The sequence below is a fragment of the Diaporthe batatas genome (genome assembly GCF_019321695.1).
Source record: "Diaporthe batatas strain CRI 302-4 chromosome Unknown Contig00010, whole genome shotgun sequence".
Classification (NCBI taxonomy): domain Eukaryota; kingdom Fungi; phylum Ascomycota; class Sordariomycetes; order Diaporthales; family Diaporthaceae; genus Diaporthe; species Diaporthe batatas.
Window position 1 is genome coordinate 642,505 of NW_025408557.1, and position 20,485 is coordinate 662,989.

At 56.6% G+C, this 20,485-nt stretch overlaps 7 protein-coding genes across 7 annotated transcripts; 4 read left to right on the forward strand and 3 right to left on the reverse strand.

The window, feature by feature from the left end:
• Positions 1–2,634: 2,634 nt before the first annotated feature.
• KVR01_008566 (uncharacterized protein) lies at positions 2,635–3,454 on the forward strand (the record flags this gene model as incomplete). Its single annotated transcript, XM_044785381.1, has 2 exons — positions 2,635–3,169; positions 3,375–3,454. 2 exons carry the CDS (start codon positions 2,635–2,637, stop codon positions 3,452–3,454), a joined length of 615 nt encoding a protein of 204 aa, XP_044642333.1.
• Positions 3,455–4,360: 906 nt separating this feature from the next.
• On the reverse strand, positions 4,361–5,279 carry KVR01_008397 (uncharacterized protein; the record flags this gene model as incomplete). The annotated part of the gene is made up of 1 exon (XM_044784698.1): positions 4,361–5,279. The coding sequence occupies one exon, from the start codon at positions 5,277–5,279 to the stop codon at positions 4,488–4,490; it is 792 nt and encodes a 263-aa protein (XP_044642164.1). The 3' UTR covers positions 4,361–4,487.
• A 1,249-nt stretch (positions 5,280–6,528) lies between these two features.
• Positions 6,529–8,945, forward strand: KVR01_008718 (uncharacterized protein). The gene is made up of 3 exons (XM_044785355.1): positions 6,529–6,947; positions 7,046–7,339; positions 7,494–8,945. Exons 1-3 carry the CDS (start codon positions 6,856–6,858, stop codon positions 7,681–7,683), a joined length of 576 nt encoding a protein of 191 aa, XP_044642485.1. The 5' UTR covers positions 6,529–6,855; the 3' UTR covers positions 7,684–8,945.
• A 569-nt stretch (positions 8,946–9,514) lies between these two features.
• KVR01_008812 (uncharacterized protein) lies at positions 9,515–18,222 on the reverse strand. The gene is made up of 10 exons (XM_044784253.1): positions 17,856–18,222; positions 16,395–17,793; positions 15,747–16,308; positions 14,657–15,687; positions 14,384–14,585; positions 13,938–14,249; positions 13,491–13,751; positions 12,850–13,323; positions 12,709–12,748; positions 9,515–12,599 (listed from the first exon to the last, which is right to left on the reverse strand). Exons 4-10 carry the CDS (start codon positions 14,720–14,722, stop codon positions 12,434–12,436), a joined length of 1,521 nt encoding a protein of 506 aa, XP_044642579.1. The 5' UTR covers positions 14,723–15,687; positions 15,747–16,308; positions 16,395–17,793; positions 17,856–18,222; the 3' UTR covers positions 9,515–12,433.
• KVR01_008713 (uncharacterized protein) lies at positions 10,258–11,604 on the forward strand (the record flags this gene model as incomplete). The annotated part of the gene is made up of 1 exon (XM_044782391.1): positions 10,258–11,604. The coding sequence occupies one exon, from the start codon at positions 10,258–10,260 to the stop codon at positions 11,602–11,604; it is 1,347 nt and encodes a 448-aa protein (XP_044642480.1).
• On the forward strand, positions 16,561–18,040 carry KVR01_008562 (uncharacterized protein; the record flags this gene model as incomplete). The annotated part of the gene is made up of 2 exons (XM_044791603.1): positions 16,561–17,807; positions 17,884–18,040. The coding sequence occupies 2 exons, from the start codon at positions 16,561–16,563 to the stop codon at positions 18,038–18,040; spliced, it is 1,404 nt and encodes a 467-aa protein (XP_044642329.1).
• Positions 18,223–18,425: 203 nt separating the features above from the next.
• On the reverse strand, positions 18,426–19,816 carry KVR01_008413 (uncharacterized protein; the record flags this gene model as incomplete). The annotated part of the gene is made up of 2 exons (XM_044792491.1): positions 18,426–19,323; positions 19,515–19,816. The coding sequence occupies 2 exons, from the start codon at positions 19,814–19,816 to the stop codon at positions 18,426–18,428; spliced, it is 1,200 nt and encodes a 399-aa protein (XP_044642180.1).
• Positions 19,817–20,485: the final 669 nt, after the last annotated feature.

A 20,485-nucleotide genomic window follows, 5' to 3' on the forward strand; every position in this document is an offset into this window, starting at 1 on the left:
AAGTCGCGCCCATTCCATGCCTTGACGCTCGGCTTGATGGCCCAGAGCAAAAGAGCCTGGCTTAACAGTGTGAGTCCCAGGGAAAGCAACGTTTCGAAGGTAAAGTTGGCAAGTCCGACGGCCAGGCCGATACAAAGCTGCAGAACAAGGCAGCCAACCTGCCCCCAGAACAGCCATGTATACCCTGGCTTGATTTTGGACACTTCAACATCCACCACCCCTGTCTCGCGTGTTGATTCGTAAGATGTTCCAAAAGCCCGTTGATGCTTTTGTCTCGGTCCTCTATGCCATGTCTGCCAAATGTTCTGCAAGATGACGTGGTCGGCGTCGTGTGTTGCACCCGAATTCAGATTTGTCAACATGAGGCCTTTTGTCTTCTGGCTGTCCGGCATTTGGTCGAATATTAGATTTGGTGGCCCTCTGCTGCCCTGCATTTTGGCGAAAATGGTACTTGCAAGCGGAGCCCATCCAACAGATATGGGGAAAATGACATGAGTCCAATGCCATTGTTGGAAGCGGTGGCGTGACCATATAGCTGTCCAAATGGTGGACTCTCCCAACAACAGGAGGATTCCCACCAAATCAAAGTTCAAGCTGGTATTGAAAAGTTGAGTCATGCTCGCTTTGGCAGGGAGTTCAGGTGATGAATGTAGGTCAGCGGCACGGAGCGTGTGTGCTTTGGTTTCAACCTTTCTCAGAATAACGACGTGGTCTGGGTGGATTAGCACATATACGCTGTTCGTCACTAACGACCCAAATGGAGCGCTCAGTTATCACAATTTGCAGTCAAGGGCTCAATCGTAAAGTTCCACAAGGAGGGGTAGCTTGTACTCCCATAATAAATCTAACACTCTCTGGCCGAGAAAACCCAGCCATTCGCAGCCCCAAAGTAGTTATCAACCCACCATTTAAAAACCCGAGATTCAATTTACTCAACAATCAAAGGGTCTCATTGATAATCCCCTGGACATATAAATTGTATGTGGTGCCCAGTCCACAACCAACAACCCAATTAAGACAGGGCCGGCTCCGCGAAGGAGCCGAGGCCCGAAGCGCAACGGAGGGCCGCGAGTAGGGCCGCTAGGCACGACCCGAGGTCCCAGAGGATCAACCCGTTCTATTTATGTTTGTCAGACTCTAAGGAGACGTGGTGTTGCGAAAAAAAGTCAAAGAAGGACTCACAAATAGCAGTCTTTTCTGGACCAGTGAATGTCAGTTCAGTGCTCCCGCAATGGAGGATTCGAAGGACGAGGTGCAGGATGAGGCGCAGGAGGAGGCGCATTCACTGCCGTTCTGATGCCGCATTCGGGAATCCTCTTATATACCTAGGTACTTACCAACCTACTTCCTTGTCTAACGTTCTCTGCGGCTCACTCTAATAGCATAGGGATTCCCGCAAATCTACACCTATCATCAGGTTTTAGTGTGCTGATATCTACATTGTATTTGTTTTGAGGACTGACGAGTTCTCTTTGTTGTTTCAACAGGGAAGGCAAGCATCCCGAGAGTCGAACTGACAGCGAAAACCCTGTTTATCTCCCTTCTGGACGTCCTGGAAACGACTGTGCTCAATCATTCATAATACAAGTATCAGCGACGCTGACACCGAGTCAAATTGATGCTGAGGCCATGGCGGAGTATCAAGGTCACAACTCAACCTTGAGCCAAAAGGGAGACTTGACGAGATTTTCAAGAGCGCATAAAGGAAGGGCGGTGATCGCTAAACCTTTTGCCAGGCAGGACATGAATTTCCCAGCAATGTATTCCATCATCGTCAATATTCATGAGCGTCGGAGAGTTTCAATTATCAGCTTCACTTTACGACTGGGACGCGGAAAATCCGGGCAGATGCTCTACTCGACTATGATGGAAAGTCTGCATACTTCCGTTGATCGCTTGTCGAATGACAGTAGAGCCGCCCGGAAAGGAAGACCTCGTTTCTGGTTAAAGTCCCAGAGGATGAAAGCGCCGTATGTGGACATCAGCGTGGGGACTTTTCGGCCTCGAGACCTACAATTCGACTTTGCCAACCACCTGTCGACTCTGGGGGAATCGATCTCTGAAGATCAGCTTCAGACTGTGCTCGTTGCGGCCGGTTGGTGCCCGAACCAAGTCTTCATGTGCCGTGCTACTTTTGGTATGAGCCTGGCTGTCTTCTGTGCACACTATCGTCGGCCTATTCAACGGTGTCATGTGAAGTGCTCTCGGCGGGAATGCATTGCATACAAGGTCCTCGATTACACAAAATGTACAAAACACACCCACTCGGATTGCACCTGTGCATTCCTCGAGGTAGCGACACCTTTGTCGTGGCAGTTGATTCAAGGGGGATCGTTTCCCCTGTTGAGAGTGACGAAGTCTGCTGTGGGCAACAAGGTCTCAGTTGAAATCACTGAGGCCACCGAAGACAGCCAGTTCGTCGCCATCTCCCATGTGTGGTCACATGGGCTCGGCAACGCAAACGCGAACTCGTTGCCCAGCTGCCAGCTCCTGAGAATCCAGCAGCTCGCCTCGGATGTAGCAGGCCAAGATACCCTGTTTTGGCTCGACACACTCTGCGTTCCGCGCTATCCTATGCATGCTCGACGCCGCGGGATCGAAGGCATGAGAAACATCTATCAGCGTGCATCCAAGATGCTTGTTCTGGACGAAGAGCTACAGTCAATTAGAACACACCAGCGACATTTCCTCGAAGTTGTCATGGATATCAACTTGTCGGGATGGATGCGTCGACTGTGGACCTTGCACGAGTCGGTCCGGGCCCCCAAGATACATTTTCAGTTCCAAGACGGAACTATAAGCAGAGAGGCCATGCTAAATCATGCAAGGAGCGTTATAACATCCGGACCCCGCTCTGTAACAACGCCGAATTATCGCAAGGCCTTCATCAGCGCTACTTCCAACTTGTTCACGACGATGCGCATTAACGAAGAGTCCAATGGCGCAGTTCGACTAGCCCACATGTGGGTCCTGCTCCGCTGGAGGCACACCAGCTGGCCAGAGGACGAGACGATCTGCATGGCAAACGTGCTCGGCCTGGAACGGGATGTAGTAGACAGCGAGCTTCTGCAGGCTCCGCCCGACGCTCGCATGAAGGTTTTCCTCCAGAAGTTCAACTTGTACCCGGCGAACCTACTGTTCCTGGACGTCCCGCGCCTTGAACAACCGGGTTACCGCTGGGCCCCACGCTCCTGGATGCACGACCATGACATGGTGCGCGAGCAGCTAGATTTTGGCCACGATCGCATTTGGACAGGGGTTCGCTTCAAGAATGGCCTATTATGCTGTCTCAGGAGCATTTCTCTGCATCGCGACTCCATATCCTATGAGGCTGAAGGCTGCGTGATTGTGAATATCTGCGGTTCGGCCTTCAGTATTACTGGCGTTCAGTTTCGTCAGTGGACGGGTGTCAATCGCCGTGTTTGGGCTGCCGCCGATTACAAGATTCTCCTAGAGCCATGGAATGATGTTCTTTCCCTTGGCTCCGGGTATCACTATCGTGGAGTTCTGGTTGCCCATGAGCCGGATCGCCTTCCACATTCCAATAATCCAGCCCACCTTGCTCGATTCATTTGCCCTGTAATTATTCGGAGGCGGACATGTGAGCCATCAGCCAGCATTCTTGGTCTCGATGAGGGGCCTTCAGCTTGGTATATCAGATAATATTAGTCTAGTATTGTTCTTATTCCATATAAGCCCAAAGGCCTACACGGCACCATTAAATAGTAGTCACTTATTTTATTTCTGTTCCGCGTTTATCTAAAGCTATATAAGCATCTTTATATAATACTAAATACTTTAAAATGTAATATTTTAAAAAATATCTTATATTTCTTAAGTCTATTTATTAAGCTAAGGAATAATTATCACGGGAGGGATATAAGAGAGGTGAAGCTCTCAAGTCTTGCTCAAGATTGTAGAATTTCGAATAATACCTGGTCTGTCTAAGAAAGAAAGGAAGGGAGGAAGGAAGCCTTCGAGGGTTCCAACGTCAGAAGAGCTTAGGGCCTCAGAGGCTGCAGGTGGCCCGTGCGCCCAGTCGCCCACCTCAGCCCCCAGCCCGATGCGGCCATAACAATAATGAGTAGTTTGAGAGACTTGATTAATTTCTTTCTATCTTCTACCTCCTTCTACTTTCTTTCTTCTTCTCCTACCTTCTCTCCTCTCCTCTCCTCCTCCTTCCCCATCCCTCCTCCTCCCTTCTCCTCCCTCCTCCTCCCTCCTCCACCCTCGTCCTTTCCTCCTCTCCTTCCTCTACTTCCTCTTATTCTTACATTTATATTTAAACTTATAATATTATATAGAATAAAGCCTTTAATATAAAATATTAAACAGAATTAATTTTTATAATATAATAATCAAAATATTATGCTCCTCATCCAGTGCAGCCGAGTTCTTCCAGCCATGAAGCAGCCTACAGGAGCCCGCAAAATCATCATGCCCCCGGACCATTACAAGGGTATTCATTGGCTTATACAATCTATGCATCAAGACCAGCCCTTTTTCCTAACCGGAATATCACCCACCGCCATCCTCCGCACAATCCTCTTCATAGCGGTATCCCTCTTCTCAGTCTTGTCCCTCCGGTGCGCCTCAGCAGCCGGCCCGAGCACCTCCAGCAGGGGGAGGTTGAAGTTGGGGGTCCCCCACCAGCCCACCAGGGGCCACGGCCGGCGAGAGTACCGCCCCTTGCGGACGACGACGTTCTCGCCGGCGACGTACCGCCCCAGTCCCTCGGGCGGCCCGCCGCCGCCGGACAGCTGGCTCTGGTGCTCCAGGACCTTGACGAGGTCGACGTGCACGGTGCCGGGGGGCAGCGCGACGCCGAACGTCGCGAGCGCGCAGAGCGAGTCGCGCAGGTCGTGGCTCACGAGGCAGACGGACGCGTACTGCCCGCGCAGCTCGGCGAACACGCCCTGCGCCCTGGCGTTGGCCCCGTCGCGGCGGTCGCGGAACTGCTGGCGGCAGTTGTAGGGCCCGTGCCAGGGCAGGCCCTTGGTCTCCTTGGGGACGTCGAGGGCGACTATGTGCCTGTGGCAGAGCTGCCGCGTCGGGTGCTTTTCGCTGGGCTCTGAGCCCCAAATTGGGTTCGAGGTTGGTGATAGGATGTCGAGGGATAGGAGGGAGGTTTCGTGGAGGTGTGCGCCTGTTGGCTCGCATGCTACTATGACGATTTTGTCGTTCTTCCAGCAGTCGGCTAGTGCGGTGTTCTCCGCCAGACAGTCGTTGATTCTTCGTAGGTCGCTCCTGGTGAGGAGTTGTGGTTGTGGATGCACCATTGTTCTCAGGAGAACTGATCCTCTTTTTCTTTTTTTTCTGTGAACTTTGAATTGAATGGTCAATCCTTGGGCATAAAAACAAAAATACCGTTGGCTGTTCTAGTTTAGACGTCAAAGTTCAATGTTCAGCACTGTTAACGAAATACCGAAGTACATATACAGGTATGTAGTGACCACTGGCCAATTATATCAAGTTCATTGTAGGGCTTTGGCTGGGCCGGAGCATGAGTCACTCGGCAGTAGAGTGAGAAGTATATACGAGCGGCAACCACCAAGCCACAGTGTAGCGCATCCTCCCGGTTGATAGTGCAGACAACCCCAATGTGTCAAGTAGCAGTGTGTTGATGGGTGTCTCGAAGTGGGGAAGGTCGCCTGTCCACTCATAGACTTCCACCAGTGCGGTTTATATTGTGGCCTTTTCAGTACTATATAGCATTTACACATCTTACTTATGATTCCGAGGCCATGGATCTAGTCCCCAATGAAATACGAGGCATCACAGAAATAGCACCTCACATATAATGTTACCACAACACCTTACCATAACACCGCCACATCCTCAAAAAGTTCTATAATGTCATATTAGAGTCACTATAGCTTGCCTACCTCTGTTGTATTGTCTTACAGGCAGCTATCATGTAGGCGGTTAGGCCACACAAACGACGCATGAACGCTGACGGAGACCTGATGATGTAAAATACATAGAGAAATCACATCAAAAACGATGCGTTGGTCGACTACACGCAAGGGATATTGTGGACTGAGTTGCAGGTTACCTTGCCATAATGACCACTGATACTGCACGGTATCTAAGCTGCAGAGACCGCAACCGTATTAGATAACCTCCTATTAGACAAGCTCCTATTAGACAACCTACCTTATGGAAAACCTCATGTGGAACAACTTCTCTCGGGGCGCTAGCACATGTTTCCAATGCCGCAGCTCTGATCGGTACAGACCATAGATGAAAGAAGACGGTGGCAATTCCTCAGGTGGGTCGAAAGATTAGATCACATTGTACTTGGGCAAGCGTTGTGTTGCTGATGGCTACCCTAGGGTAGTTGGTTGTATTTGGAAGTGGATCTCATGTTAACCCACTCTGGGGTAGTTCAGCTGCTGTGGGCTGAGTACCCCGCGTGTACCCCGCTCATGGCTCATGGGGTTAGCCACAGAAGGAGACCGCACACGCAAAATCAGCCTATGGATACAAGTGAGCACCTCGCTTTTAACAGCCAAGATGATTCTCAACAATAGCACTTGAGTATAATTTTGACTGAAGCATATGCCACTGGCATATACCGATTCAGCTGCAAAAGACAAAATAGGAAATCAGAGAGAGAAATGCCCCTGACTAGCGTGCTCATGACACGGTAGTAAGCTATTAGTAAGGAATCGTCATCGACAGCACGGGCATGGGGCCCTCACGGACATAGCTATCGCGAGCATAGTCTACACACATATATGTAGAGCTCCTGTCCCCTCGGCATATCCCAGAGCCGCAGACCGAGCCTATTCCAAGAGAGCCGCTGTTATCACCACTCACACTCAACAATTGCACATCACCAACCTCGAAACCATGGCCAAGAGCTTCCGCGAACTCATCGGCGTGCCGCCGTCGACGGCGTCCACCAAGGACAGCGTCCTGGTCATCATCGACGCACAGAACGAGTAGGCGACCCCTCACACCACCCACCACTTGTGGCAGGAGATCGGTAGATCACAAGCTTCAAGACCAGCTCGCTCACACAAACATCGGCACCACGCAGGTACGCAGAGGGCCAGCTCAAGACGGCCAACGTGGCCTCGACGCGCGCGGCCATCGCGGGCCTGCTGGAGAAGTACCGGGCGGCGTCGGCCCCCCTCGTGCACGTCGTGCACAAGACGCCCGAGGGCGCGCCCGTGTTCACGCCGGGGACGGCGCTGGCGGCCGAGTTCGGCGAGCTGGAGCCCAGGGCGGGCGAGAAGGTCGTCGGCAAGCAGTTCCCGGGGAGCTTCACGGGGACGGACCTTGAGGAGTTCCTCAAGGGCACGGGGAGGGGCAAGGTTGTGCTGACGGGATAGTGAGTCTTTCCTTTTTTTTTCCCCTTTGTGTTCTGGCATTGTTGTACCCTGTTCTCCTGTCACAAGCATAGATCTATGCCTCTGTGGTACAACGGCGAGGCTATGTGGTGACACACCCTGTGGCTGACTTTGTTGCCCGTGCTCTCACTCCAGCATGGCCCACGTCTGCGTCAGCACGACTGCGCGGCAGGCGGCCGAGAAGGGCTACGACGTGGTAGTGGCGGAGGACGCCGTGGGGGACCGCGACATTCCTGGGGTGAAGGCGGAGGATCTGGTCAGGACGTCTCTGGCCGAGCTGGGCGACGCGTTTGGTACTGTGGTCAAGTCGGCGGACATCAACTAGATGGGAAAGGGATGTCTCGGCCACGGCTCGGCTGTTAGTCATATCCGCATGTTGTTATCAAAGAAATAAAAAAAAGAAAATGCCATGCTGGAGATGATGCTCTGCCGTAAAGCAGTGCCCGTGTTTCCACGGAATGTTTTCTCGGCCGCCTTGTTTCTCGCTGACCTGGGTGCACGAGGTTGTGCAACAGCATCCTGGAACAGTCATGACATTACATGCAGGGCGCTAACTACGCAGGCCACACGTGGCTGTCCACGATGCAGCTACTGGGCCACTCTTGGCCGCTGGGCTCGTTTCGAAACAAGACCGAGTTAGCCCTCGCGGAGGCCCCCAAGCCGAACGCAATCGAGCTGGAGGCCGCATGCCATAGTTTGGTGGGTGTCGTCGGGCCGCCGCAAGACCTAATGGGCCCGAGGGGGCGGTGCTCGGCTGGCAGGCGGAGCTTTGACGGAAGACCGGACAGCCGTGGATCCGGGGCGGCAGGGTGGGAGGGCAGCCTGGACACCAAGACGCTAGCTAGCCCAGGCAGACCGGCCAGGACGACCACCAGATAAGATGGCAGGCAGGCAGGGCGGACTACGGACGGAAACAACAACGACATCGGATGAGTTCAGGAGGGAGGGTGGTCGAACTGTGTTTCGCGCCTCTGCTGACGATATTCCAAAAATAGGAGGTCCAAGGCGATGGAGGCGATGGTTGTGTTGCACCCGCAGAGCACGAGCGCAGATGAGAGGGAAAAACAAAAGAGGGGCGAACAGGCAGATTCGGAAGTGTGCCGTGCAGCGTGCGGGGGGGAATTCGATGGGATCTGAGGGAAGGGCGGGCGGGTGGAGACGGTGGATGCAACCCAGAATCGACATTTGGTCCTTGGTACTGCTTACTGTTACTCCCAGGCCGTCCCTGCCGTCGCATGCTGGGTAGGGCTGGGAACAGTGGGGTTGCAAGCGTGATCTCTTTTTTTGCAATAAGGTTGTGGTATAGCTCTTGAAACATTCTCAGATTCAGAAGATGCGGGTTGGATGCCCTTGACTTTCTGGGCTGGCGAAGCTCGACGATGATGACGAGGATCCAGCTGGGGATGCGTCAGCTGGGGTGGGCGGGATGGAATGGGACGGACAGAACCTGATGGGACGGGAGCAGTTGAGAGGACGACGTCAGTGTCGACGGCCACCTCTTGTGTTTATATTGTCAGGATTGTGTGTGCACGACATGCACAAATGCCAGTGTGTGTGTCTCAGATCGAGGTCACACACAGAGACAGCCACACCACCCCGTCCCACGCCCACATGGCAGAAGGATCCCGAGTGCCGATGCTTGTCTTTTGTACACATTTGCATTCCGTGCGTCCTCGGGTTTCGCCAGACTGCCTGACTGCCATGTGCGCTGCCTGTAATCAATGTTTTGTTCTTTTCCCCCCCAGCAAATCTCACGTCATCTCCAAGCTGAAGGTCCAAGTGGGTCTAGCCTTACCGTGGACACAGGCACGCTAGCTGTTTCGGGGAAACGGGCCCCGCTAGCGCCCACGATATCGCCAAAGTAAAGCCGTTGTTAGTCCAACCTCTGGCCAAGAGTCGAGGACTCGCAGGCTCATCTGCGGCTAGAATTAATTGCTCGGGCAGTGCGCGACAGGCGGTCAGGTCAATTGATCAGGCTGTCAGGCTAGCAGTACTGCCCAGTCGGGTTGTGTCTGTGTGTGTGTGTGTGTGTGGTGCTTCTGCCTGCACATAACCAAGTTAATAAGGCGCATGGCACGCATGTTATGGGGCCCCAATCCTGCCAAAGTGCTGCTGCTCCTTCCTGATTGTGTACTTACCACACCTCGGGCGCATCCCTCCCCTCCCCCACCCCTCCAACAATCAATAGACTGCAACCAACAGGACCCAGAAAACCAAACCAACGACGACTCACAACTCATAACCCACAACCACAACCCACAAAGCTCCTTGCTGTGCCGTTTACACGCGTAATCACATTCCTCTGCGCGCACATTGCCCCCGGCCCGCTCGCCCTCTCGCCCTTTCGTCATGCCCAGAGCGTAATCACGGCGGCCGCTTGACTGGTTTCGCTCGACTCGACCATTTGCCCCTCCCTCGTACCGTCACTCCCGGCCTGACGAACAGTCTGCCTACCGCCTGCCTACTTGATCTCGCCTCGCTCCTCCAACAACAGCCCAACCTTTCATATTCTTCTGCAAGGTTTCCAACACACCATCTCCCCCGCCGCCCAGCACGACCAAGCAAGCCTCGTGCCCAGAAACGGCCCTCGACTAGCACCAACCGACCCGGCCTCCCAGCCACGACGTCGACCAGGTCCAAGTTTCAGGGGTCTTGCGCCAAAAGGCCAAAAGCCTAAATTGGTGGAGGATTCGATTCCCTCTCCCGTCCTGCCAATCTTAAGACAAATGTTAGTCCTCCACCTTGTGGTTCCATTTCAGCCGTGACCCAGCCGCATGTGATTTATCTCCTCGCCGACCCCCGCCGCCTGCCTCCTCCAACGTCCATCTTGTCTCAGCCCTACAACCTCCCAACCCGTACCCGCCGCGCCGCGCCGCCAGGCACCTGACCATCGCTCACAATGTCTAGCATGCTGCGCAAGAAGGAGGCCTACACAATCGTCACTCCGATCCCGGGGTTCATCCCGCGCCAGCTCGCCATCGACATCCTTCACAGCCATTCAGAGGTCATCACCCTGAATCCCCTGGTCCTCGACCACAAGCCCATCAAGGCGCCCCAGAAAGCTGCCTCGGATGAGTACTACAGCACCTGGTATGAGATCAACCAGAGGATCCAGTATGTCCCAGGCCTCGGCAAGATGGGCTCCGGCAAAATCTCCTTCAACGGTTGCTTCCACGACATGCCGTGGGGCCTGCAGACTCACATCTACGCCCCCATGAACGTCGACCTGAGGAACAAGTATCGAATCTCCGGCAACCAGCCTGGTGTTGAGCCCCCCGAGCAGCCTGAGATCGGCCTGGCCTCCCTGGGCGCCCCTAGCGACGGGCTCTACCTTCGCGATGACGTCGAGATCAAGTGTAATGTAGCGGTCATGTCGTTTGTCAAGGCGCAGATGAAGGCTGCTTCCAAGGAGATGGTTTCGCGGATAATCAAGAAGGCCGAACTTCTCGACGCCGGGGTGCTGCACGCCATGATCGAGGACGGCAAGCTCAAGACCATCAACCCCAACGACCGGACCGTGACGGTACCAGACGCCCAGGTGTCCCCTAGGCCCTCTCCCACCTCCATGTATCACCAGCCCGGCTCCATGTCACCGCCACCCACGCCGTACCAGATCCCCCGACCGGCTTCGCACCAGTACCAGAAGAGCGGCACACCCATGCAGCAAAACCCACACTGGTCTGCCCCGTATGGAAGTCCACCACCAGCACACCTCCACCCAGCATTTGCGCAGCCGACACACGCAGAGCTCCCCGCCCAGCAGCAGCCGCAGCCCGGCACCAACAGCTTCCCGGTCGAGATGCCCGGCGACTTCTCGTACCCCCAGGCCTCACCGCGGCTGCAGCCCCCGCAGCCGTCCCCCACCTACAACAACTCGGACATGGCCTCGGTCCACTCCTCGTCGCGCACGTCGCCCCAGCCCGCCGGCGACTGGCGCTGGTCCCAGAGCCAGGCCGCCTCGCAGGCCAACACCTCCAGGCCCACGTCCGTGTCGTCCGACGTCTCCGGCGGCGGCGGGTTCCAGTCGCCGGGCCTGGAGCACCAGGGCTTCGCGTCCGAGCTGGCGACGCACAAGGAGACGCCCGAGGAGCACAGCGCCGGGGCGGACGCCGTCAAGAGGCGCGATTCGAAATCGGCGCAGGCGCAGAACGCGTATGCCCCGTATAACCCGGCAGACTATGCCAAGGGTCGCGGTGGTAACTATCCGAGCCATCCGACGCCGCATAGTTATGGGTACAGCCATTGAAAGGACAAGGGCTGAGGAGGGAAGTGAGCGGGAAGGGGGACCACGCCGCCCACGGCACTGAGGCTCACGGGCGCCTTGGCGCTTATATGAAAGTGATATTGACTGACGACCATGTTTGGACGATTTCTCACCTCCGCAAGGCGTTTGTGGAGTTGGAGACACCAATCACTGATGCCCCGGCGCTTATAGTAGTTTCTTCTTATTGGTTTCTTAGACAGATGGCTGGTCTTTCTACGGAAATTCCAAGAGGGGGCATTTCGACGACAACATTCTGGTTTCACGAGCTGGGTGACCTCTGTTGGTTTTTTTTGGGAAATGCGATGGGATACCAGGGACTCGGACTTAGGACTCGGGATACTTCTGACGAAAATTCTTTTGGGGATTCCATGTTTATATTATTCATGAATCTGATTTTATATACCCTCCAGGCCGCGCGACCCGAGACGTGACGCTCGAACCAGGTACCAGATGCCCGATGTGCTGATGTGGGCGGGCCCGGGGGGAGGGGGAGGGGTACGGGCAGAGCAGGGAGACGACACAACCACATCACACACAGGTCCCGAGCGAGTGTGTATACCGCTCAACCGTGCCCCAAGAACGAACGAGGAAAAGACGACGACCGAAGCGCGGGGACAGATTTACACCCGGCCGCTGTCCTCCTCACTCAAAACGCCCCGCTCAAGTCGAGCAAGCAAGCACATGAGAAGACCTCTCCCCCCCGCCCCGGTCTACACTGGTTGACAAGAGTAGGACAGAGGCAAGCCTCAGCCAGGGCAGGTAGGTAGGTAGGTAGGTAGGTAGGTAGGCAGGTACGGCCCCTTCTCCTGACCTACGCCGCAGCAGCGCGCGGCCTGATCTCGACCTTCATCTCGTCCTTCTGCCACGTCGTGTACGTCTTCTGCCTGTCCAGCCAGCCGGCGCTCTCCGGGTGCAGCGCCATGTCGAAGTGCCAGAACATCCTCGCCAGGACGGTCCTGGTCTCGGCGTACGCCAGGCTGTTGGCTGGGGGTTAGCGGGACGGATGGGATCTCGGCTGGGAAGAAGTGGGTAGCTGGGTTTGGGGGGTTGGGGCGTGTTGGGGGCGGGTTTCGGCCGCGAACTTACTTCTTCCCGATGCAATTCCTAGGTCCAAACGAGAAGGGGTCTTTTGTTTGTTTGTCGGAGATCAGCCATGAAATATGTCAAGATATAGGGAGTGGGGAGGGGGGGGGGGGAGACGAAGGCAAGACAACAACAACTACTCACGGAAACAAGCCCGGTTATCCCCCTCGAACTCGGGGTCCCCAAGCCACCTCTCGGGCCTGAACTCAAGCGGCCTGACAAAGTTCCTCGGGTCCCGGTGCGTCGCCACCTGGTGCACGCCGACGGCCACGCCACCCGGAACGAACCGGTCGCAGACGACGCGCCCGCCCTCGGGGACGCGCCGGGGGAACGTGCCCGGGCCGGGCGGGCACAGCCGCAGGGCCTCCTCGACGACGGCGTTGAGGTACGGCAGCGCCGCCGTGGCGTGGGGCAGGATCTCGGCGCCGGTCTTGAAGGCGCCCCGGACCTCCGCCGTGAGCCGGGCCAGCGCGTCCGGGTTCGACAGCAGCAGGTACGTCGACCCGCACAGCGCCGTGGCCGACGTCTCGCTGCCTGCTACGATCAGGACCTGCGCGGCCGTGTACGTCTCCTCTAGGGTCATGCCCTTTTCGCCTTCTGCGTTGAGGATGTATGACACTTTGGTGGTGGGGGTGTTAGCAACCAGGCAGGCGTATTGAGGGCTTTTTCGTTTTTCTCCATGGTGCAGGAAGTGGAGGGCAGGAAGTAAGTAGGTGAGAGGGCAAGGTGGACAAGCCGGTTGGTGGTTTGGGGGGTAGGGCGGGAGGAAAGAAGAGAAGGCTCACTGAAGTCAGGCCTGTCGGTCGTCTGCTGCAGCCTCTTGTCGACCCTCTGCATGCCGAACGCGAACTGCTCCTTGCGCGTCTGGATCAGCTGCCGCGGGATGAAGAGGCACAGCAGCGTCGCCAGCGGCTCGGGGAAGCGGCGCGCCGCCCGGAGCATCGTGCCCGCCTTGAAGATGTCGAACACGGCCTGGAGCCACCAGTGCCATTCTGCATTCTGCAGGCAGTAGAAGGGCTCGCCGAAGGCCAAGTCGCCGATGATATCTGGTTGTGTGTGTCGAGGTTAGCATCTCACCTGTGCGGGTGTGAACACAGAGGTGAGTGAGTTGGGGGGATATCATTTGCTCATGGCTCATGCAGCCTTCCCCAGTCCGTCGCCATCAAACAGATCTTTCCACCCGCAGAGAGGTAACATCCCCCCAAAAAGACAGAAATATCATGAAAACATACCAAAGGTAGTAAAATTATACCAGGACGTCATGTCCACCACGGCACTGCCGCCGCCACTGCACAGACCATGCAGCTTGTGAACCAGCAGCGACGCATACCCGCAGATGACAGACTCCTGCGCGCGCAGCGCCTTGTCGCTGAAGGCCGGGTTCTGCAGGCGCCGCATGCGGCGGTGGCCCGCGTCGTCGGCGTCGAGGATGTTGACGACGCCCGTGACGGTCTTGTTCCACCACTGCGGGTCCTTCTCGAAGTTGCCCGTGCCCTCCTTGTTCGGGAACCCGTAGATGGCCGGCCAGGCGCGGCTGTCTGTGTCTGTTTTGCTGGTGAGCTAGTGAATCCTCGAAACAGCAGATACACCAACGAGCGTCCGTCCACTGGTGACAAAAATCTCCATGAGAAAACCCTCCCACAGCGGCTGGCTGGCTGGCTGGCTGGCTTGTACGTACATGAGAGCTCATCCGGGGCGATCCTGATCACCGGCCCGTACTTCTGGTGCCACTCGTTCACCTTCCAGTGGCTGTGCCCGCGGACGTCGTACCAGAGGTAGTAGGCCCTCGTCGACCCGGCCCAGAAGGGCCCCGGGTACTTCCTGAGCGGGTGTAGGAAGAGGTTATAGAACACCTTGCCGGTCGCGAACAGCAGTATCGCCTTTTCATCAGGAGTTTCATGTTAGCATTGGGTCGTCCTGTAAATACACCCAGGCAGAGGTGAAGACTTACAGCCAGGCAGTACAGAGGGACACTCTTTAGCGATAACATCCCCCCGATTCCTGTGAGGTGCTCCATCTTCGGTGTTTTCACTCACGCTTGTTCACCAGAGAGGAGAGTGAGCATGAGGATGAGAGCGCAAGTGGCGATCAGTTGTCGGGTTACAGTTCCCTTACTCCGAGACAGCATTAACACGCACGTCTATCTCTTACCCCCAATTATCATGTCCTGTAATCACCCCAATATGATAGGCAGTTGTCCCTAGAGGGCAAGCATGCGTCCCTTGTGTACAAGTACGAAGGGGAACTCCCGCAGACACCGAGTGGTGGGTCCTCACCGTGCCCGATATTTTCAACGAAACGCTTTCGAATGATGGCCATCGAGTACATGAGTTGACGGCGTACATCTTTTCCATTTTGCGCCGTTGCCTCTCTGTCACACGAGAGCCCAAAGAGCGCCGCGAGTCATCTCACCGATTCTGTTCTTGTTGACCCTGCTTATCTGGAGGGCCCTCAGCTTCCGATACCGAGGAAGAGCTGATTCAGCCTTGTAAATTGGTTTTGGGCAGGTGATAAAGGCTGGAGGGATAAAGAGGGTCCTGCCTGTGACTGGGCGGGTCCTCGAACTTTTGAACCCTTGAGCCTCCTCCCCGTGGGGACAGGTATGACTCGGTCCACCAGCCGCGATATGAGATCGTATCGATGGCCCGCTATAACGGTGATGGCTAGCATGACAACAAAGAAATACACTGATTGACAAGAGTTGTTTGCAGTCTTAAGCTTTCCTTATCACGGTACCACCTCGAAACGTGGTGGGCCAGGGCATGCCCGGATGGAGGGTACCCACGCGTTTGAGGCCAATCCGGTACGACGTCAGCCCAGCCGTCATCGCACGGTCGGATCTGTCTGCGAAACTTTAGATCTCCTTGGCCGTTATCTAATGCTTCTGGAAGTTCGAGCCTTGCAACCTCGCTGGTCCGGCATACCCAGCCGAGTGCGGAAAACGCTGGCTGTATACCAGGCGAGTCCGGATATCGGATGTACCTTCCAGAAGAGCTGTCAATTTATTACCCATCCCAATATATCGCTAGCCACATACTTACACTACACAGTTGATGTATCAATGTGGAAAGTCTCGAGTCGTAATCACCTGGGCAACTGGATCTCGGCCATAAGCCATAAAGCCTGGATGACCGGGTGTATCTCGGTGGATATAGAGGGAGGCCGGGTGCATCTCGGCGCATAGAGAGAGGAAATCAGGGCCATGAGAAGATGGAAGCCTCCCAATAATCGGCCTGACATCTCTTTTCGGCACAAGAAGCAAGGGCCTTGCGATTTGATAGCGTAGACGGATGATGCTGGAGTCCAACCTAGTGCCCGTACCACGGTCATCTCATCGCAGGGCTTACCCCCAGCTTGTTGACCAACTGTGACCCAATACGGCTGCCCCATGCGTCGAACAAGATCATGGCCCACCTTTGACGAGGGGCTCGCCCGTGTGGGTGGATCGCCACATCCTTCCCGTTTCGAAGACTTGCCCCTCTGAGAGAAGGGCCTGAAGATCCTTGGAGGACTCCAGCATACTCAACAGGCACGACCAATGGGCGAAGGAGTTTACCCGCCTCGTCGGGCTCGAAAGCAATGGATCGCCATCATGGCCTGGGTCTGTTCTCTGTCAGAGTCAGTCAGTATGGTAGGTTCCCTTTATCAAAATGAGGGCCACGGTGGGTCAGGAGGGACTGTGAACGGACATAGTGGGAGCGAGTATTAGAGACATGGACGATCTCGCGCCCTTCTCGATGACTTCCAGTCCCGTCTCTATTCCATTCTCTCCAAGTTTCCCACTTTTCGTTCCAAAATACCAGAACCAACAAGGAACCTTTAGTCTGTTGCTGTATATATCTCCCGTCATCCAGGATGCAAGTCATCAGTCGTGTGCCCGCGGCCTTGGCCCTGCCAAAGGACAAGACGGAGCTCGAGCAAGAGCACCACACCAAGGTCATCAGCATCAAGAGACCATTGGACCTAGACACCCCCCAGCCATGGGAGACGGTGAATGCCACCATCCAGTTCCGAAATGAGGACACACAGTACTGGTGGGACCGGACAGGTCGAATGTTCGCCAAGCTCATCCAGAGGGCCGGGTACAGCGCAACGGAGCAGTACAAAGAACTGATCTTCTATGCCCTCTTCGTCGCACCAGAGCTGGGCAAGGCCCCCGACGCACAAGGCAACGTCCGGGGATGGAGAAGCCCAGGTACTCCGGACTCAACACCAATCGACTTCTCGTGGGAGTGGGGGAATGGCAACAACGGCACCGTCAGGTACTCGTTCGAGTGCATCGGCCCGCACGCCGGTACAGATTTGGACCCGCTCAACTCTTTCGCGACAGACGCCTGGATCCAGAGGCTCAGGGACCAGGGCATGGTTCCCGGGCTGGACCTGGAGTGGTACGACCACTTCACCAAGGCGATCCTGCCATCGCGGGATATGAAGCGTGAAAAGACAGCCGAGGTGTTCATCGAGGAGACAACGCCCAAGGCTGGGGTTGTGGTCGCCCTGGACATCGAGAAGACGGGGCCTGTGATGAAGATGTACATCTACCCGGGCCTCAAGGCCCTCGAGATGGGCATCAGCAACCTTGAGCTCGTCCAGCGCGCCATCCGCAGCCTCCCCAAGGCGCAGTACGAGTCCCTGGGGTGCGAGCCGCTGCTGCAGTACCTGGACGAGGGCACAGCGCGCTGGGGTTTCGAGACGGGCATCCTCTCCATCGACTGCCTGGAGCCGTCGAGGGCGCGGGTCAAGTTGTACATCCGGGCGCGGCACACGAGCCTTGAGTACATGATGGACTGCCTGACGATGGGCGGGCGGCTGAGCGAGGATGGTCTCGGCGAGCAGGCGCTCGCGGACATGAAGGATTTCTGGCTTGCATTCCTGGCGGACGCACCTGACCAGCTGCCTGAGGATGCGCCCGGCCGTGCCAGCCCGGGATTCTACTACACCCTTGGTGCCGGGAAGCCCGTCTCGGCCAAGATGTACGTGTCGCCAACGTACTTCTGCAAGAGCGACACCGAGGTGCTGTCTCGCCTGCGCGGATACTTCTCGACGAGGAGGGCAGACATGACGCAGGTCGACAACTATGAGGCGGCACTGCATGATATATTGTAAGTGGTCATCCCAGATGTCGATCCCCTCTTGCTGTGACGGTGTACTCTTAGCTAATATGTGGACTTTGCACAGTGGAAAGAAGACGCTCGACGACAGGTGCGGGTCCCACTACTATGTCGGCTGCGCGCTGGCCAAGAACCAGCTTCGTGTGGTGACATATCTGAGCCCGCAGTCGTTTGACTGCGAGAAGGACCTGATCAGGGAGCGGGCCCTGGCGGCGTTGGAGTAGTCCGAGTCGTGGCGGGAAGGGGGAGAGAGAGGCTGTTTTACTTGGAGCATAACGGGCATGGGCGTTTGGGTTTTTGGATTCGGGTTTGGGCACCAAGATTTCTAGAATGTCTGTAGCAAGTTGGGATGGCAGAATGGATGATGAATAGTTCAACTTGACGAGAAAAATTGCTCTGCTTCGTCGGTCCTTCCTTCCACGTGTGCCCACCCCGCACCTTCCCTCCTTAAAGTTTTCCCCGAGTACTTTGCTTGGCAGTAAAAAGTCCAAGCTCCCTCCCACGCCTGTCTACATGACATCGAGCACCAAATCTAGGCCCCCACGGACGAACTCTAAAACTCTATTTCGACCTCAGGTATCATACGCAGTTCACCACATTCGTCTCCCTTTACTTCGCTCCAGCAAGACCCTCTAGCAAGTCGCACGCCCTCGCCGCCCCGCCCAGAGAGTTCAGGGCCCGCCCAGCATCACCCGCAGCCTCGCCGTACCTCGCGTCACCGAGTATCTCCTTGACGGCGTCCCGCACCTGCTCCGTCGAGGGCGAGTCCGTCATCAGGTCGATGCCAGCCCCGAGGTGCGTCACCCGCGCCGCCGTGTCCTTCTTGTCCTCGCTGGTGCCCGCGCACACGAGCGGGACCCCATGTGCCAGCGCCTGCGTCACGCTGCCGTACCCGCCGTTGGTCACGAGGACGTCGCACCGCGGGAGGAGCTCCTCGTACGGGAGCCACGATGCCAGCCGCAGGTTTGCTGGGAGGGACTGGCTGCCGCTGCTGCCACCATCCGCGAGTAACGCCTGCCTGATCTCCTCGACCTGCTGCGACGGCACCACCAGCAAGAGGCTCGCGTCGTCCCTGAGCGCCCGGATCGCCGGCAGGAGCAGGCTCGACGGGTCTGTCGCAAAGGTCCCCTGCGTGATGCCGACCACACGCAAGTTCCCTGTTGCCTGCTCCGAGGCGGCGACCACCTCTCCCCACCAGTCAGGCAGGGCTGACGACTTGCCGTTCAGGGGGCTGACCAGCGGGCCGACGTACTCGGTCGGATGAAGGGCCTGGCCGAACTCGAGCTCCGGGCTGGACGCCTGGATGTGCAGCTGCGGGCTGTACTGCAGGATCTGGCGCGGCTCGACGGGCCCGAGGCCGAGCTCGACCCGTTGCGCATTCATACAGTCCGCGATCAGCTCTGGCTGGCTGAGGATCGCCCCGAGGGTTGACTTTGGCGCGTGCTCCCTGAAGTACATCGGCACAACGCCCAAGGTTGCCCACGCGGGGACCTCTCCCAACTCATGCCTGTGATATCGATGAGGTTCAGCACATGTATAACACGCAGTTGAGACCGGGAGGAGAGGCCCGTCTCGGGTTATATATTCCCTTCGAGCCACCTCGACAAGATAACCAGGAACAGAAGGAAGAAAGAAAAAACTCACAACACAGCCGCCCCATAAGGCAACGCATCATTCACCAGCACATCCGGCCTGAACCCACTCCTCAGCACACTGCGCAGGTCCGCCACCTGCGCCGCGAGCCGCCCGCCAAAAAACGCATCCACGATGCCCTCGAGCGTGTCGGGCGGGTCGGCCATGCACTCTTGCAGGACCTTGTCTGCGCGGTCGATCTCCGCCGTGGCCACGAACCGCGCCCCGGTGGCGCGCACCCGCGCCTCCTGCTCGGGGCTCGTCAGCCATACCACCTCGTGCCCGCGGTCCACCAGCGCCTTGGCCACCGACTGCATCGGCAGCACGTGGCCTGTGGCGTAGAACGTGTGAAGGAGGAACTTGGCCATGGTTTCTGTAAGTATGTATGTATGTACGTAAGTCTGTCCGCCTGTTGTTGCGTTGTGTGCTTGTCTCGTTTCCCGTCATGCAGATGTTGGTTGACTTTCTCGTCCACGCTTCTCCTGTCTCTCACGGTGTTGTTGGTCGGCTTCACTGGCTGGCTGACCACCTCAGCGTCTGTGTCTGCGTGCGAGCGAGCGAGCGGGTATGAACAACACGACAGACAGCCTCTCCTCCCCCTTCCCTGCCCTTCAGGAAATCCATTATCACAAGCAATCCCCTTCTAGAAACATGCTTATCACCCACGACATACCCGCCGCAGCCCCCCGGTCCGGAGGGGGGCCCTCGAATCTCGATGACCGGGGGCCCGGAATTGTGGACCGCAAGGACAAGCTTCCTTGGACTACGGGTCCGGGCTCCACCGCGCCCCTCCACCCCGGCCGCGAGTCAATGGTACCCTCTCGACGAGTCATCCCCAAACGGCCCTTTTAGGAACCTCAAAAGAAGATGCTTATCTATCTAGCCGTGGGTGGGGATCGTCGCTCCCAACTGCCGGCAGACTTTAGATCTGCGCGTGCATGAACGACTCGTGTATCCTTCCCCTCGGTATTGAGTAGTGATTGGCGCTGTCTGGGGCTGGAGCTCGTCGATATGGCAGGCAGGTGAGTCGTCGCGAG

Coding starts and splice junctions, on each gene's coding strand:
- KVR01_008812 (XM_044784253.1), bottom strand. CDS start 14,722: ATGGAGCACCTCACAGGAATCGGGGGGATGTTATCGCTAAAGAGTGTC. Junction 13,752..13,937: donor GTATAATTTTACTACCTTTG/GTATGTTTTCAT, acceptor ACACACAACCAG/ATATCATCGGCGACTTGGCC. Junction 12,600..12,708: donor AGGAATTGCATCGGGAAGAA/GTAAGTTCGCGG, acceptor CCCAGCCAACAG/CCTGGCGTACGCCGAGACCA.
- KVR01_008718 (XM_044785355.1), top strand. CDS start 6,856: ATGGCCAAGAGCTTCCGCGAACTCATCGGCGTGCCGCCGTCGACGGCG. Junction 6,948..7,045: donor ATCATCGACGCACAGAACGA/GTAGGCGACCCC, acceptor GGCACCACGCAG/GTACGCAGAGGGCCAGCTCA. Junction 7,340..7,493: donor AAGGTTGTGCTGACGGGATA/GTGAGTCTTTCC, acceptor CTCTCACTCCAG/CATGGCCCACGTCTGCGTCA.